This window comes from Octopus bimaculoides, chromosome 2 (assembly GCF_046866305.1).
Source record: "Octopus bimaculoides isolate indiv1 chromosome 2, ASM4686630v1, whole genome shotgun sequence".
Taxonomy (NCBI): Eukaryota; Metazoa; Mollusca; class Cephalopoda; order Octopoda; family Octopodidae; genus Octopus; species Octopus bimaculoides.
In genome coordinates this window covers 123,116,324-123,131,648 of record NC_142929.1, presented here as the reverse complement: position 1 = coordinate 123,131,648, position 15,325 = coordinate 123,116,324, and the positions used below count along the sequence as shown (strand labels likewise).

General features: G+C 36.6%; 1 protein-coding gene across 1 annotated transcript in view; it reads right to left on the bottom strand.

The window, feature by feature from the left end:
* Window positions 1-503: 503 nt before the first annotated feature.
* LOC106876556 (chitinase-3-like protein 1) overlaps window positions 504-15,325 on the bottom strand; it is a 29,166-nt gene continuing 14,344 nt past the window's right edge. The window contains exons 5-10 of the mRNA XM_089347616.1: window positions 14,800-14,923; window positions 12,975-13,160; window positions 11,989-12,108; window positions 11,010-11,155; window positions 9,119-9,279; window positions 504-3,083 (exon numbers count right to left, since the gene is read on the bottom strand). Of these exons, the coding sequence (XP_089203742.1) occupies window positions 2,905-3,083; window positions 9,119-9,279; window positions 11,010-11,155; window positions 11,989-12,108; window positions 12,975-13,160; window positions 14,800-14,923 (916 nt within the window). The 3' untranslated portion in view covers window positions 504-2,904. The remainder of the gene's footprint in view (window positions 3,084-9,118; window positions 9,280-11,009; window positions 11,156-11,988; window positions 12,109-12,974; window positions 13,161-14,799; window positions 14,924-15,325) is intronic.

Sequence of the window (15,325 nt, the reverse complement as noted above, 5' to 3'; positions counted from 1 at the left end):
GCCTGTCGTATATATGTATATATACATATATATATATGTGTGTGTTTGTGTGTCTGTGTTTGCCCCCCTAGCATTGCTTGACAACCGATGCTGGTGTGTTTATGTCCCCGTCACTTAGCGGTTCGGCAAAAGAGACCGATAGAATAAGTACTAGGCTTACAAAGAATAAGTCCCGGGGTCGATTTGCTCGACTAAATGCGGTGCTCCAGCATGGCCGCAGTCAAATGACTGAAACAGGTAAAAGAGTAAAAGAGATATATACATATATATGCATATATATATATACATATATATATATATATATATATATATATATATATATATATATATATATATATATATATATATATATATATATATATATATATATATGTATATGTCACAATACATGGATTCAAGTAATAAAAAAGCTCCTTAATGTATCATTCTGCAAATATATAGAGTATGTAGTACGATACAAGGGAAATATATAGGGAGTGCATAAAATTAGAAATAATATAAAATAAATTATCTATACATGTTTTTATTAAGTTGCAAAGAATTGTCTTTAAATAAGAATTTCCAGCGGCTAAATAAATTTTATTATACTATATTTTTCTCGTTATTTATAACTTTACACACACACACACACACACACACACACACACACACACACACACACACACACACACACACACACACACACACACACACACACATACGAACGCAAGCATAGACATTGGCTTGGCTTATTGGCTTATGGTGTAAAGCCTGTGTCCGTAATATTTCTCGGCCCAGATAGATGCGATGGGGTCAGTTAGGCAAAATCAATATGGTAGATTAGATGTTTATACGAGTGTACACGCATTTCTGCAGCCGCTCATTTTTGCTTTGTTAGTCGTTCAGAATGGTTAAGTGTGATTTTCTAAGATATGTGACATACAGTGGGGGGAAATAAATATTCTTACATGTCAAAATTCTTTATTTATTTAATTTCTAATGAACATAAATGGGATACACCAATACTATATTTGCATACACATGCATAAACTAAGAATATGCAAAAGAAACTAATAAACTAATGAGTTTATATACAAATATAAATATTTAGGGGTGAAAAAGCATTCGTACAGAAAATAAATAACAGATAATTCTGATTTAATACTTCGTAGCATAACCATTATTCAGTTCCACTTCAACCAATTTCTTCTTGTAGTTCTTAATCAATGACTCGCATGTTTCTTTAGGAATTTTTTCCTATTTTTCTTGACAAATTTTCTTCTAATCTGGAATGCACATTGGGGCTCTTGAATGAATTTTAATTTTCAAATAACGCCACAAATTCTCAATGGGGTTCAAGTCAGGCTTGGCCATTCTAATAATTTTATATTGTGATTGACAATCTATTTTGATAGACTTCACCGTGCGCTTAATGTCGTTATCCTGTTGTAAAACCCACCCTTCACAAAGCTGGAGCTTTTCTACAGAGTCCCATAAATTATTGTTCAAAATATTTTAGTACATCTCTGCATTCATTCTACCATCTATCACATGTACATTGCCAGTCCCATTTGCAGAGAAACACCCCTACACAATGATGTTTCCACCTCCAAACTTTACAGTAGGAATTGTGCTTTTCGGCGAATAGGTGGTACCATCTTTCCTCCAAAGATGGCTACGCAAATTTCGTCCAAACAAATCAATTTTCAACTCGTCCGTCCAAAGAACATTTTCCCAGAATGTATCAGATTTACCTTTATGTTCATAAACAAATTTTAAACGGGCATCTCTATGCCTTTTAGTCAACAGTGGAGTTCATTGCTGATTGTTCATAGTGTAACACTAGTCTCTGAAGCTAACAAATCTTCTTGCAACTCCTTTCTGGTGATCATTGCGTTTTTTTTCGATTCTTCACTTCATTTTTCTTAAAGATCTAGGGGAAATCTTGCGTGGTGCCCCGGATCTTATTCTGTTTTCAACAGTTCCCGATTTTTTATTTCTTTGAATAAATGTAGGTATGGTAGAAAATGGAATACAAAAGGTCTCTGATATTTTCCTGTAACTTTTACCTGCTTTCCACTGTTCATTAATTAAGTTTTTCACTGAATTTGTGAGTTCTTTACGTTTCGCCATTATTACGACATTACTTTATGTTGTCTCAGTGCTGAATGAAGAAGCTAGCATTTTGTCACTTAAAAATGACCACTGATAAGATTATTGGAACAAGCGAGAAAGTTCTAGTAAAAAAAAATTATTTTAACAGTATTTTATGGCATAGAAACTCATAGATATATTCTGAACGAATACTTTTTTCACCCCAAAATACTTATATTTGTATATAAATTCATTAGTTACTATAATGTATTAGTTTCTTTTGCATATTCTTAGTTTATGCATGTGTGTGTAAATATAGTACTGGTATATCCCATTTATGTTCATTAGAAATTAAATAAATAATTTTGACTTGTACGAATATTTATTTCCCCCCACTGTATATGTATGAATACATATATGCATATATACATTTAAGAGCGCGTGTATATGTATATATATTTATTTATAAAGAGAGATAGACAGACAGGTAAATATAGATAGATAGATAAATGTTAACACGTAATGTTTATAATGTATATCTGAGTATATATATATGTATATATTGATATGCGCATGTATACACACACACACACACACACACACACACACACACACACACACACACACACACATGTTTGTTGTAGATTAGTCCCCGATTCCTTCTTTCTTTTCTCTTCTTCTCCTCCACCATAACCATAATAATCTTCACCATCGCTGCTATTTATCAACATCATCATCATTATGGTCTTCATAATCGCCATTACTCATTAACATCATGATCGTCATCAGCATATTGGTTCTACACGCTTACTAAGTACGTCAATGTTTCTCCTAGCATCCAGGAACGTTGAAAGCGTGGTCACAGATGCTGATTTGCGGGTTGAACACTGTACCTGGTGGGCATTTCATAAGATAAGTGTTGCCTGCGTTGCATTGATAGAAAAAATCACATTGCTGGGGTACTGCGTATAATTTGTCAGGTTTGCCAACACAGAAACCGACAGTATCATCTGAATATGGAAGAGAGTCAAGATATAAAGTTAATAATAATAATAATAATAATAATAATAATAATAATAATAATAATAATAATAATAATAATAATAGTCAAGACGAAGAGTGCGATTTTAGATGTTTTATTTTTTGAACAACATTCCGACAGAACGTCTGTCTTTCTCAAGTTCAAACTAAAAGGTGATTGAAAATTCAAAATTTCAGAAACCAAACGTAAACTATGAACGTGAGTAACCAGCGTCCATACGTTGATAGAATGACATCATCAGCTTTTGTCAGTTTTTTAATAAGCTTATTAAAAAACTGACAAAAGCTGATGATGTCATTCTATCAACGTATGGACGCTGATTACTCACGTTCATAGTTTACGTTTGGTTTCTGAAATTTTGAATTTTCAATCACCTTTTAGTTTGAACTTGAGAAAGACAGACGTTCTGTCGGAATGTTGTTCAAAAAATAAAACATCTAAAATCGCTCTCTTCGTCTTGACTATTTACCTTCGTGAAGAGTTACGTCAATCCTTTTTTTAAAAATATAATAATAATAATAATAATAATAATAATAATAATAATAATAATAATAATAATAATAATAACAATAATAATAATCAGAAGCCGGATATTATTGTGATGAATAAAAAAAAGAACATGTATAATAATCGACAGAACCTCGGTGACAACTGGATCAATGTGAAAGATGAAAATATAAACAATTATGATAATTTTAAGTGGGAAATACGAAGGTTGTGGTCAATGAAGAGAGTAGACGTGATATCAATAGTAATTGGTGCACTTGGAAGTATCAACACTCAACTACCAGCATGGCTGAAAAAGATCAGTGCAAGTGTGAGGGTAGAACACCTACAAAAATCACCATTGCTTGGAACTGCAAGAATTCTTCCCAGGGTTCTTGAAGCATGATCAGTAAACAAATGTCACCTTAGTCTGTTGGATGTGGACAGCTGACACTTTCCATCATACCCAGCATAATAAACTGTGAGTTTTCATATAATGATAATAATAATAATAATAATAATAATAATAATAATAATAATAATAATAATAATAATAAGATATGCCAACACTATGGAATAACAACAGAAAAAAGATGGTATAAACATACGCCAGAAAAGGTCACAGAAAACGAGAAAGCAACCATACTCTGGGATATGCCAATACACACAGATAGAGAAATTAAGGCCAATAGACCAGATATCGTTGTCAAAGATCATGAAGAAAAGTGCTTTCTAATTGATGTATCAATACCAGCAGATGACAACGTTTCCCTAAAAGAAATGGAAAAACTTTCAAAATACAAAGACCACAGCACACCCAAGGCACACAGAGCTGCGCTCGGTAGTGAAGTGAAAGCACGTTATAAAAATAAAACTACTGAACAATAATAATAATAATAATAATAATGATACAGAAACAGAGGGGTTTATCATAGCAGCCCAAGATCAATGCCTACCTACAAAGAACTACCAGGCCAACATATTAAAGACCGGCAGCTCCCCATTATGTCGTATATGCCAACAACAAAATGAGACCATCGATCATGTTGTCTCCATGTGCAGTCTGCTTGCGCCTACAGAGTATCTCAACAGGCATGATAGAGCTGCACAATATATTCACTGGGTAATATGCAAAAACCTGGACTTGCCCCATGATAAAAACTGGTGGGAACACAAACCACCCCCAGTACTTGAAAATGATCACATTGCACTCCTCTTGAACTTCACCATTCAAACTGACAGAAAGATAGGCGCAAATAGGCCAGACATCATACTGAAAGACTTCAGACAAAAATCATGCCTCCTCATTGATATGACTGTCTCAATCGATATAAACGTATCTGTCAAGACCTACCAAAAACTGAGCAAATATAAAGATCTTGAAATAGAAATTAGCAAAATGTGGAATCTGAAGACGAAAACAATACCTATTGTCATAGGTGCCCTGGGAATGACAGCGAAACGGGCTGATTACTACCTAGCTCAGATACCAGGAAACCCCAAAATGGCTGAAGTTCAAAAGATAGTGCTCATGGGAAACTGCCCATATCCTACGTAAAATACTGTCTATGTGATCTCAAATTTTAAAGCAAACACATAATTTTCTTATGGTTTCTTAAACATTCACTTGAACAAAACTGTACAAATCCAAATATATGGTACCCTAGGCATAACACCTACATGAACTTCTAACTTGTTGTCTCTTGAGGTCTCTGGGTGAGACTTGGATCCAACTTGTACAAATGCAAAACAAAAGTCAAACATAAAATAATAATAATAATAATAAATGCCCGGATGCAGTACCAGGCAGTGGCTCTCATGGCTTCTGATCTTAAAGGATTGGAAGTGTTATCATGTACATTGTTTTGTCTTGGTATAAAAAATGGGCTACAGCAAATATTCTGCTCAATACCACAGATTTGCTTGTCAGTTGCTTGATCTTAACCAGTTGAGCATGTCCCTTGGTGGCTGACGATATGTACATCTCTGATCATGAGCAGAAGTAGTGGGGGAGCATCATAGCCATGTGTTGAGAGGAATTCTTTGGGGTTTGAATAATTTACCTTTGGAAGCATGGGTGTTTTCCTCAACATCCTTAAACAACCCTTATTCAGGGACCTTTTGAGGGGGATGGGCTACTCGACCAGAAGAAAATTCTACCTGGGCCCCACCTGCAAGGTCATGCGCTGTTTATCTTGATATGAGATCACCACGTCACGCACATATGGTTTTGATGCATGTGCGTAGTGTACCCTTATCAGACGGGTAGTCATGATGGGTATAATGGGATTTGTATATTTTACCCCAGTGTCACTTTGATGGCATGCACTGCTCTCTCACTCAATAATAATAATAATAATAATAATAATAATAATAATAATAATAATAATAATAATAATAATGATGATGATGATGATGATGAGGAGGAGGAGGAGGAGGAGGAGGAGGAGGAGGAGGAGGAGGAGGAGGAGGAGGAGGAGGAGAAGATTACGCAAGAAGTGACTACATAATCAATTCCATATAGCCACAACAGAATTTGCTGGAAAAAATAGGTGTGATTGGCTGATGAAAGAAACACTTAAAAAGAAGACCAAGTTATTGTAGGGTCCTTGAGAACAATATCAGAAGGGATCAAGGGAGAATATTAAAGAAATTGGAATTGAGTGCCCAGTAGAAGTGTCACAAAAGTTTGCCTCCTTGGCACGGTCAGAATAATCAGGGAAGTATTAGATAGCTGAAAAGAACGAAAAGTATGGTACCGTAGGCTGCAGGTAGCAATCCCGCTACTCATACAAGACTCCAGGAGCTCCAACAAAACCTTTCATAAAAAGAACTAATAATAATAATAATAATAATAATAATAATAATAATAATAATAATAATAATAATAATTTCTTACAAAAGAAGAAAGCCAGAAATTTTATTGGGGCAGAGAAAAATCGATGTATTGATCCAGTATTTGACTGATACTTTAGTTTACCGGAAGGATGAAAGGCATAGTTAACGTCGGTTTGATTTGAAATCGGAATATAAAGAACTGAAACAAATATTGCGATACATTTTTTTCTAACGCAGTAACTTTTTCTCAATCCGCCACCCAATTAATAATAGCTACTATTCCAAATTTAGGCAGAAGCCCAGCAGTTTCTGACTCTTTAGGCTTTGTCAGTAGCATGTGTTCTCCGGCAATTGCATGCTAAGACTAAACTCATCAATATAGGCAACCAGTGACTGGAAAATTTCTGATGTTGCAATTAGCAGGCCGGCCGAATAAAAATCCGTTATCTGCAGCAGAGGCAATATTAGGTTATAATAGCCATCCATGTATCTAAAATGTAAATACATTACGGAAAGCAAAATTATTTCAGCATTTTCAGGAGATGACGTCTCTAATGGACATACGGTGTTTATTAGCACAAATATATCAGTAGCAGACGAAAATAGTTCAGCTGTGGCCTTCGGACAAATTCACTTTGCTTTTCGTGATGTTTGAATTAAGTACGATACACGGATAGTTTACTTTAATCTAATACAGCTTCTGTCGCATATGAGATAGATAGATAGATAGATAGATAGATAGATAGATAGATAGATAGATAGATAGATAGATAGATAGATAGATAGATAGACAGACAGATAGATAGATAGATAGATAGATAGATAGATAGATAGATAGATAGATACATTTCTTTTATTAGCCACACAGGGTTCAACATAGAGGGGACAAAATACAATTGTAGAGTTTTTCTTTTCGATGGGGACGAAAATAAAGTAAAAAATTAAAATGGGGATAACGATGAAAAGGCATCGAGAAAACGTTTGGGGTATGTACAAAAAAAATGAAAATATTACAAAAATTTCCCAATAAATGTGGAGGTTATCCGTGGAAAGAAAAACCTACGGAAAAGACCACGGTAACCTCGGTCCTTAGTCTCACAATTTGTTAAATAAAATTTCTTTTATTTATGCAAGAAACGTAAGTAACTCTCTGTTTACAAAATTTTAAACGTTTTATAGAATCATGGTCAAGGTGGCTTCGTCGGTCATACGTGCCATTCTTGCTACATGTATCCATCTTTTTTCGAAACATTTGCTAGACAACACTTGCCTCTCTACTCTCACCTTCCTTTTCAAGTGATACTTGAAAAAGTTGATGAGAGATTGACCAGAGAGGAAAGTATTTGTCTCTAATCCTTTCTGACGCGTCCACCAGATGCATTCTTTCGCCATAGCCACAAGTACGATAAATACAGCTCTTCCTTCCCGTTTAAAGGAAGGAGGCGTGACGATATTGACGATAGACTCGGTTGATAAACCGACTCGTCCCACACGTGACAGCAGTCGTTCGACATAAGCCCACAGCTCCGAAATGGTTGGACACTGCACGAGTGCGTGCAGAACGGTTTCGTCGCTCTGACCGCATCTCGGGCAGGTCGGCCCCGTATTTCGCGAGCCGTGTCTATAGAGCTTATCCCGAACGGGTAGCGCTTCTCGGCAGCACTGCCAGGCCATGGATCTCTGGAAGTTGTCCATAGGTCCCGGCCCGAAAGTCGTCCTGAACAGGCGGGTCAGGTATTCCTCGTCGAGGCCCAGGTTCGCCCCGAGATCGTCGTCGTACCTGCCCTCCACTAATCCCCTAGCCGCTCAAGGTCGACCCGGGACGGCAAAGTTGTTGCAGAGCAACGCGACACTCACGGTGCCATTCGCCATTCCTCGGCCTCTTTTTGATCCACGGCTGCAGCTCGGTCATGGAGACGAGCTGCGGGAAAGCGCGTCGCACAAACGGCGACCACACCTGCTCACCGTCGTCTACGTAGAGCCGGAGATGTCGCAGTCTCAGCGCATGTCTGCGCATCATCAACCACGGCATGCCCAGCCCTCCTTTCAGCGGGTGTTGGCAACAAACGGATTGCCTCACCATCGGAACGCTTCCTTTCCACAAAAAGCGGAAGAGGATGCGCTCCATTTCGGTGATGGCGCGATCGGGACAAGGCACGACGGTCAGGCAGTATTCGATGACGGACGCGATGTACGCGTTCGCCACCTCCGCCCGACCTTTTAGGGACAGCTTCCTCTCGGACCATTGCCGGCAGAGAGTGGCCACCCTACTCGTTATCTCGTCCCAGTTCTTCTCCGTTTGCAGGTCCGGACCGAACCAGACTCCGAGCAACTTGACCGGACCGTCTGTCCAGCGTCCCACTACTGAGGCGCTGCCCGACGGTATGGGCTTGCTTCTCCACGTGCCGAGCAGCAAACCCACCGACTTATCCCGGTTGATTTTCGCTCCCGTCACCGCTTCGTAGTCTTTCAGCATCTCGCTGACAAGCTCGATGTGCTCGTGGCTAGACGCTATGACGGTGACGTCGTCCGCGTATGCCGACACGCTCGTCCCGCACCCCAGATAGATAGATAGATAGATAGATAGATAGATAGATAGATAGATAGATAGATAGATAGATAGGCAGGCAGGCAGACAGACAGAAGGCAGTCACACAGATTGATGAAAATTTTTCCTACCGTTTGTTGTCCCTGTTGTTGTCTCTGCTGTTGTTGTCTCTGTTGTTGTTGTCTCTGTTGCAGTTGTCAGCTTCTTGCTAGGTGTTTTGATAGTAGAAGATTTGATAGTAGAAGGTTTGATAGTAGAAGTTTTGGTAGTAGAAGTTTCGGTAGTAGAAGGTCTATGGTGGAAAAAAGAAGGAGAGTTAAATATACATTATTCATATCTTGCATAAAAAAGTAAAGTAATCTACACTGTCAGTATATCGAAGATCAATGCTGAAGGACAAAAGTTAGGTATTCCTGAAGGAGAACAGTTGATTCATGCCTGGGTGCTTTGTAGTTGTTTATAAGTCTGTGCAATTAGTGTACAAAACAAGCACAGAATGAAGGACTTAAAAAACTGATCACATGGTCGAAATAATAAAGCGATTTTAATGGCGAAACTTCGAAATAAACAGGTATTACTTATATACACGCGTGCGCACACAGACACACACACACACACACACACACACACCTTCAAATGGATAAAGCACAGATATTTAAAAAGTTATGAAAGTCCATCGACTTTTGTTCCACAGAGAAATTACTCATTATTCACTATATTTTTCCGACTCAAATAAACTGAACAGATAAATTTAGATCCCAAATTCTTCCTAGAGAATTTGAGAGAGAACTTCAAATATGGTATGACAGAAATAAGTGACAATCTAAACCACTTTCCAACCCGCTGATGTACATGGTCGATCAAAGAAGCGACCGAACGAGTCCCTGTTCATATATGATTGTTATGCATGCTATTTTATGAAACATAAAATATGACATAAAACATGACAAATTTCTGTAAAGAAGTTATATTGAACATTTTTTATGCTTTTGGAGTTCAGCGTGAATAACTTGTAGAAAAGTTTAGTGGATTGATTTGCTGTGAAAATTGAAAACACTTGGCATTTCAAGCACTTGCCCTTCGTCTGAGAGATAATATAGAAATATTTGTTGTTTCAGTTGCAAAATGATGGATGAAGAATGGGATATAATGATGCAGTGATGTGGGGAGTAAAGAGACAGCGGGACAAACCAATGAGAGGTGGCGTGAGCTATGTGTTAGGTGAATGCTGGGAGTGCAATAAAAGACAAAAAGTAGGGGTGATAGTGGAGGGGCGAAGTCAGTTGATAACGAAAGAAATAAGTGGTATCGAACGTAAAGTAGAAGAAAGTACAAAAAGAGCTTATATGTGAACAAATGGATAAAATGATACGCAGTAACACACGCAAACATGTAGGGAAGTAGGAAGAGAAAGGATGTAGTAGAGGGACCTGGTTAACAATTAAGTTTAGTAAGGAGTGGGTAAAACTTAATAGTGTAGGTCAATTGGCCTGACAGAATTGTAGTCTGTAACAGGAGGTGAACAAGTGAGGAGGTGGGTTAATATTTAAATGCGATTCATATAATTACACCACACACGTGTCATGCGTAGTAAGAACACGCTACACATAGTAAGTACAGTTACATGCCACTCAGAGTACGCTTCTATAGATAATTTTTTACTGTTGCAGAGCACCACTAGTTTTCTGAGGTTTACCGTATCACATAGCTGATGGTCAAGTATAAAACCGATGGTTAACTATACGGTCAATGGTCAACTATCAAGCCAATGGTCAAATATAATCTCCGTGCTCGTGTACCAATGGTCAAATATAATCTCCGTGCTCGTGTACCAATGGTCAAATATAATCTCCGTGCTCGTGTACCAATGGTCAAATATAATCTCCGTGCTCGTGTACCAATGGTCAAATATAATCTCCGTGCTCGTGTACCAATGAGAAGGTAATACACAGAAATATGTTAGAAAATGTAAATAAACAATAAACTCTCGATACAGATAATGACTCTTACTTCGATACTTACATTATTTGAGGTTCTCCTTTGGCTGCACGAATAACTGTCTTCATTAAAATATACGATTCATTGCCAGGACAAGTACCAATGAAGTCATCTAGGTCCATGGCCCAGACAAAAATGCCACTGAAGTTAGATTGCTTTGCCCACTCCACCTACAAGTGTATGTAAACATGCAGGAGGTAAAGATATTTCAACAATGAGTCATGAGTTAATTGAATTAATGTAGCTAGCTATCTGATCTCAAAACCTTTGTCTATCAAAGAGACAGAATGCTGACAAGACAAAATATCGACAGTCAAAATATCGAATAATTTTCTGTGCGTGTGTGTGTGTTTTCTACTGCAGAGTTGGGCCGGCCAAAGTCGCAAATTGTGATAAATTGTTTTGATAAATCCTCTCTTGAATTCTGTCATTTTAGAACAGATTCAGAGATAGATGAATAAAAGCCTATTATATTAAATTGGATAAATCTGTTGGGTTATTTGTTTTCAATAGTACATTTAGACACCATAGTAATATGCTACTTTTATATCTTGACGATTCCAACTTTGTCAAAAATGGTGCGGCTTCTTGTTCATTGTCTCTATAAAGGAGCTTTATTATCCCTTGTATTTATCTATACGTCTCAGCTTAGTTCTTTACACAAAAACAAAAACGATGCTCTTGGTGCAATTTGCAGCAAAACAGAAATGGAGTATCTATGTGCTACACACATAGTAAAATCAGTGGAAATATGCAGCAATCAAAATTTTTTTGTCAGCATTTAGGAAAGGCAAACATTAGGTCAATGTCAAAATTTGATCAAAATCTAAATTTTAAATAACCTAAATGAGCGGAGAACACGAACATGTCTATCAAATAAAATTGGAATCACGCTTGAAACGATGAGGAAACAAACATTAATACAATGTCCCATTAACTTACCTTCTGCACTAACCCGACATGATTTAAATAAATAAAGTGTTTAAGTCGCATGTGTACTTACCTTCATGTAAAGACTTTCTGGGTCATCATATCCAACCCACTGGTTACCTAAAACCAAATAGGGTACCTTTTCATCTGACAATCTTTTTATTGTAGCACCACGTTGAATCATTTGGCAAATCTGTAAAGATGAAAACAGATGACATTTTTTTAACATGATCAACGATATATGGGGAGAATATTTTTACATGCTTCTATATTAAGCAGTTATACCACAATCATGATTATAAACATCACGACTTCCACCACAAACACTACTACTATTTTCGAAAATTGTTACAATAAGAATCACCAACGTTACAATAGCTTTTATCACTAACATTCCCAGTATTAGCAGAAGGAATGATTCTTCTTCAAACAAATCGAAATATTGGTAAGTGAACTGAAGTTCAAACAGTAATACCACATTAAAGTGACAATAAGACAAGTCAATGTCCTGTAATGTGTTGGAAGAGCCTTAATATTTAATAGGTAATTTATAGTGACACTGATGACTTTTAATAAGAGAAACATTTCTGTATAGTTGCCGCCTCATTGATAAAGATCGGTCTCACCATCTATATTTGATTAATTTTAATCAAATAAAATTTTGGCTTGTCTTCCCTACCTTTTTATACCAGAATTATTATTCTCACCATTAACATAGTCATTCTAATTCATTAAAATTTATTGTCTTTCTATGTATGAGTAGGGTCCATTTTATTATGAACATATTTTATCCATCAGACAAGGCGGAGAAAAATAGAATTTAGAGAATAAATAATTGAATTAACTGGTATCTTAAAATTAACAAAGCTCTTAGTATTTAATTAACATTAACAAAGTGAGGTCCATTTAATCAACTATACACTCCCACTAAATATATCATGTCGTCTGAATATTAGAAATAAATAATTATTATAGTTGGTTTCCTTTCAAGTAACAGTAACAACATGCATAGCAACAAATAATCTGGGAAAAAAAGCAATAAATGGAAAGGTTGTTTACCTCATAATAGGCCAAAAATCCCGCTTCGCCTGTGAACTCTCCGGCTGTCCCTTTACCAGTGACTGGAGCATTCGTCCCATTTTTGTTTGGATCCGCTAATGTAAAGCTTCGGCCATAAAATGGCAATCCAAGATTAAGTTTACTCACTGGAGCACCTTGTTCTCTCCAATAGCGCATGGTCCATTCCTTCAAATAAATTTATAATACATATAAGAGCCAGTGAGAGAGACTCTTATGTGATTACTTAACCTGTTAAGGAATGCTAACCAAATCTACCTTTAATCATATCGTATTGAAAACATTTCATAGGATAATGTAGTCGTTGATACATTATGTTTGAAAATGTGCCACGATGGTCAAATCTGGAATATCTATGATCAAGTATCTGGTAACTTAGAGTTGAGCTGTGGTTGGACAACAATAACAATAATTTATAAGACAAAGATATCTCTGAGAAGATCTAAAACTTAGAGATTTAGAAGTATAAAGTGAAGTGCAATGTCATGATGTTTATGGTGCTCTTAGAAATATAAAATGAAACAATTAATATAAATACATATATTTAAACAATGATTTACCCAGACTGCATATATAACTCCTCTCAGCTTACAAATACCTCTGTGCATCTTAGTGAAAGTGAGTGGCCTAATGGCTAGAGTGCTCAGCTCACGATCGTAAGGTAGTAGGTTTGATAAGCGGACCGGACAATGAATTGTGTCTCTGAGCAAAACTCTCCACTTTACTCTAAATCCATTCAGCTGAAAACGAACACTAGAGGTAGATGAAGGTCAACTCTGCAATGTACTAGAGACCCGTTCAGAGAGAAATTTCTCAACACCTCGGAAAAGAAGATAAACTTTAGCCAAATTAGCCTGAGGGCTCCAGAGAGACTTTGATACGTATTGTAGTTAATAAATAACTCACTCTTCATTCACTCAACTCATATACGTATTATTTTTTATTGTCTTTTCCTCTTCGCACAATTATTTCTAGTTTGCTTTTTTAACGATTCCTGCATAAAATATACTAACACTAACTTACCTCTGACGGGTGGCATCTCTGAGTAATATATTTTGGAAATAATTTTAGTTTTGTACACCAACCAGTGTATAGATTTATACATTTATTTCCATCACTACATTGGCAAGTCTAAGCTTCAACGATGACATTATAAAAGCACAGAAATATATCTGAAGTTCTCTTTTTTACTTGCCGAAATGATTAACAAGATGACTTTTGAGCAAAGCCCTACTTAATAACTACTCAATGACTAGCATTAATGTTTTTTTTTTCATCTTATAATTATTTCTAGTTAGATGCTCAAAGAAGCTTGTTTTAAACATGTTAACAGCTGCACATACTTCACACTTTTATAGTCTTAGTATTTTCTACATACCGTCTATGGAATATTCTGTATATTTCAAATAATGAAAGTATCAAGAACAAAAGTAAATAGAGCTCTGGCTGGGACCCAGTAAATTCAGTGAAATCAGCAATGACTTCGGACAAATCTATCAGGCTTCACTGAAATATCTTTCTCTATCATTAGCATTTATATGCACCTATCCAATAGGTCACTAATTTAGTAGACTACTTATATATAATTACTAGAGAGTCACGAAGACTGTGGTAAAGTTTCACATGGCACGTATTCGTTCAGACAGGTTTAACAGCAAACAATAGAACAAAACTAGGAAAGAAAAACGATAAATAACGAAGAAATGAAGATGGTGACCATAACAAAAACAACAACACAAAAGCAATGACAATCTCAATAACAACAACAATACCATCAAGAATAACATCCGCAAAACGAACAACTTACCACATTAAAATTTGCGCTCTTACTACTGTCGTTAGAAGATGCTCTAAAGGGACTGATATGTCCTGTCTTGTTCTCCCAGGCACCATGATAATCATAAGTCATCACATTGAAAAAGTCGACATATCTTGGAAACAAAAGACAGAGAAACACTAAGATAGAGAATGTGTAAACGGTTAGGATGATCCCTCTTAACTTTAGCTTAAGAAGTGGTTAGTAGTTATACAAATGTATGAGTAAAGATTTTGTGAAGAAGTAGTATAGATGTAAAGTGGACTACAAAAGACTGATTCTAAGACAAAATTAAGATTCGGGTAGGCAAAGGCGGCGAGCAGGCAGAATTGTTAGCACACTGGACAAAATATTCAGCGGTATTTCGTCCGTCTTTGTGTTTTGAGTTCAAATTCCGCCGAGGAAACTTTATCTTTCATCCTTTTGGGATCGATGAAATAAGTACCAGTTGAGCATAGGAATCGATGAACTCCACAAGAACCCCACACACCAAAGTTTCAAGCCTTATGGCAATAGC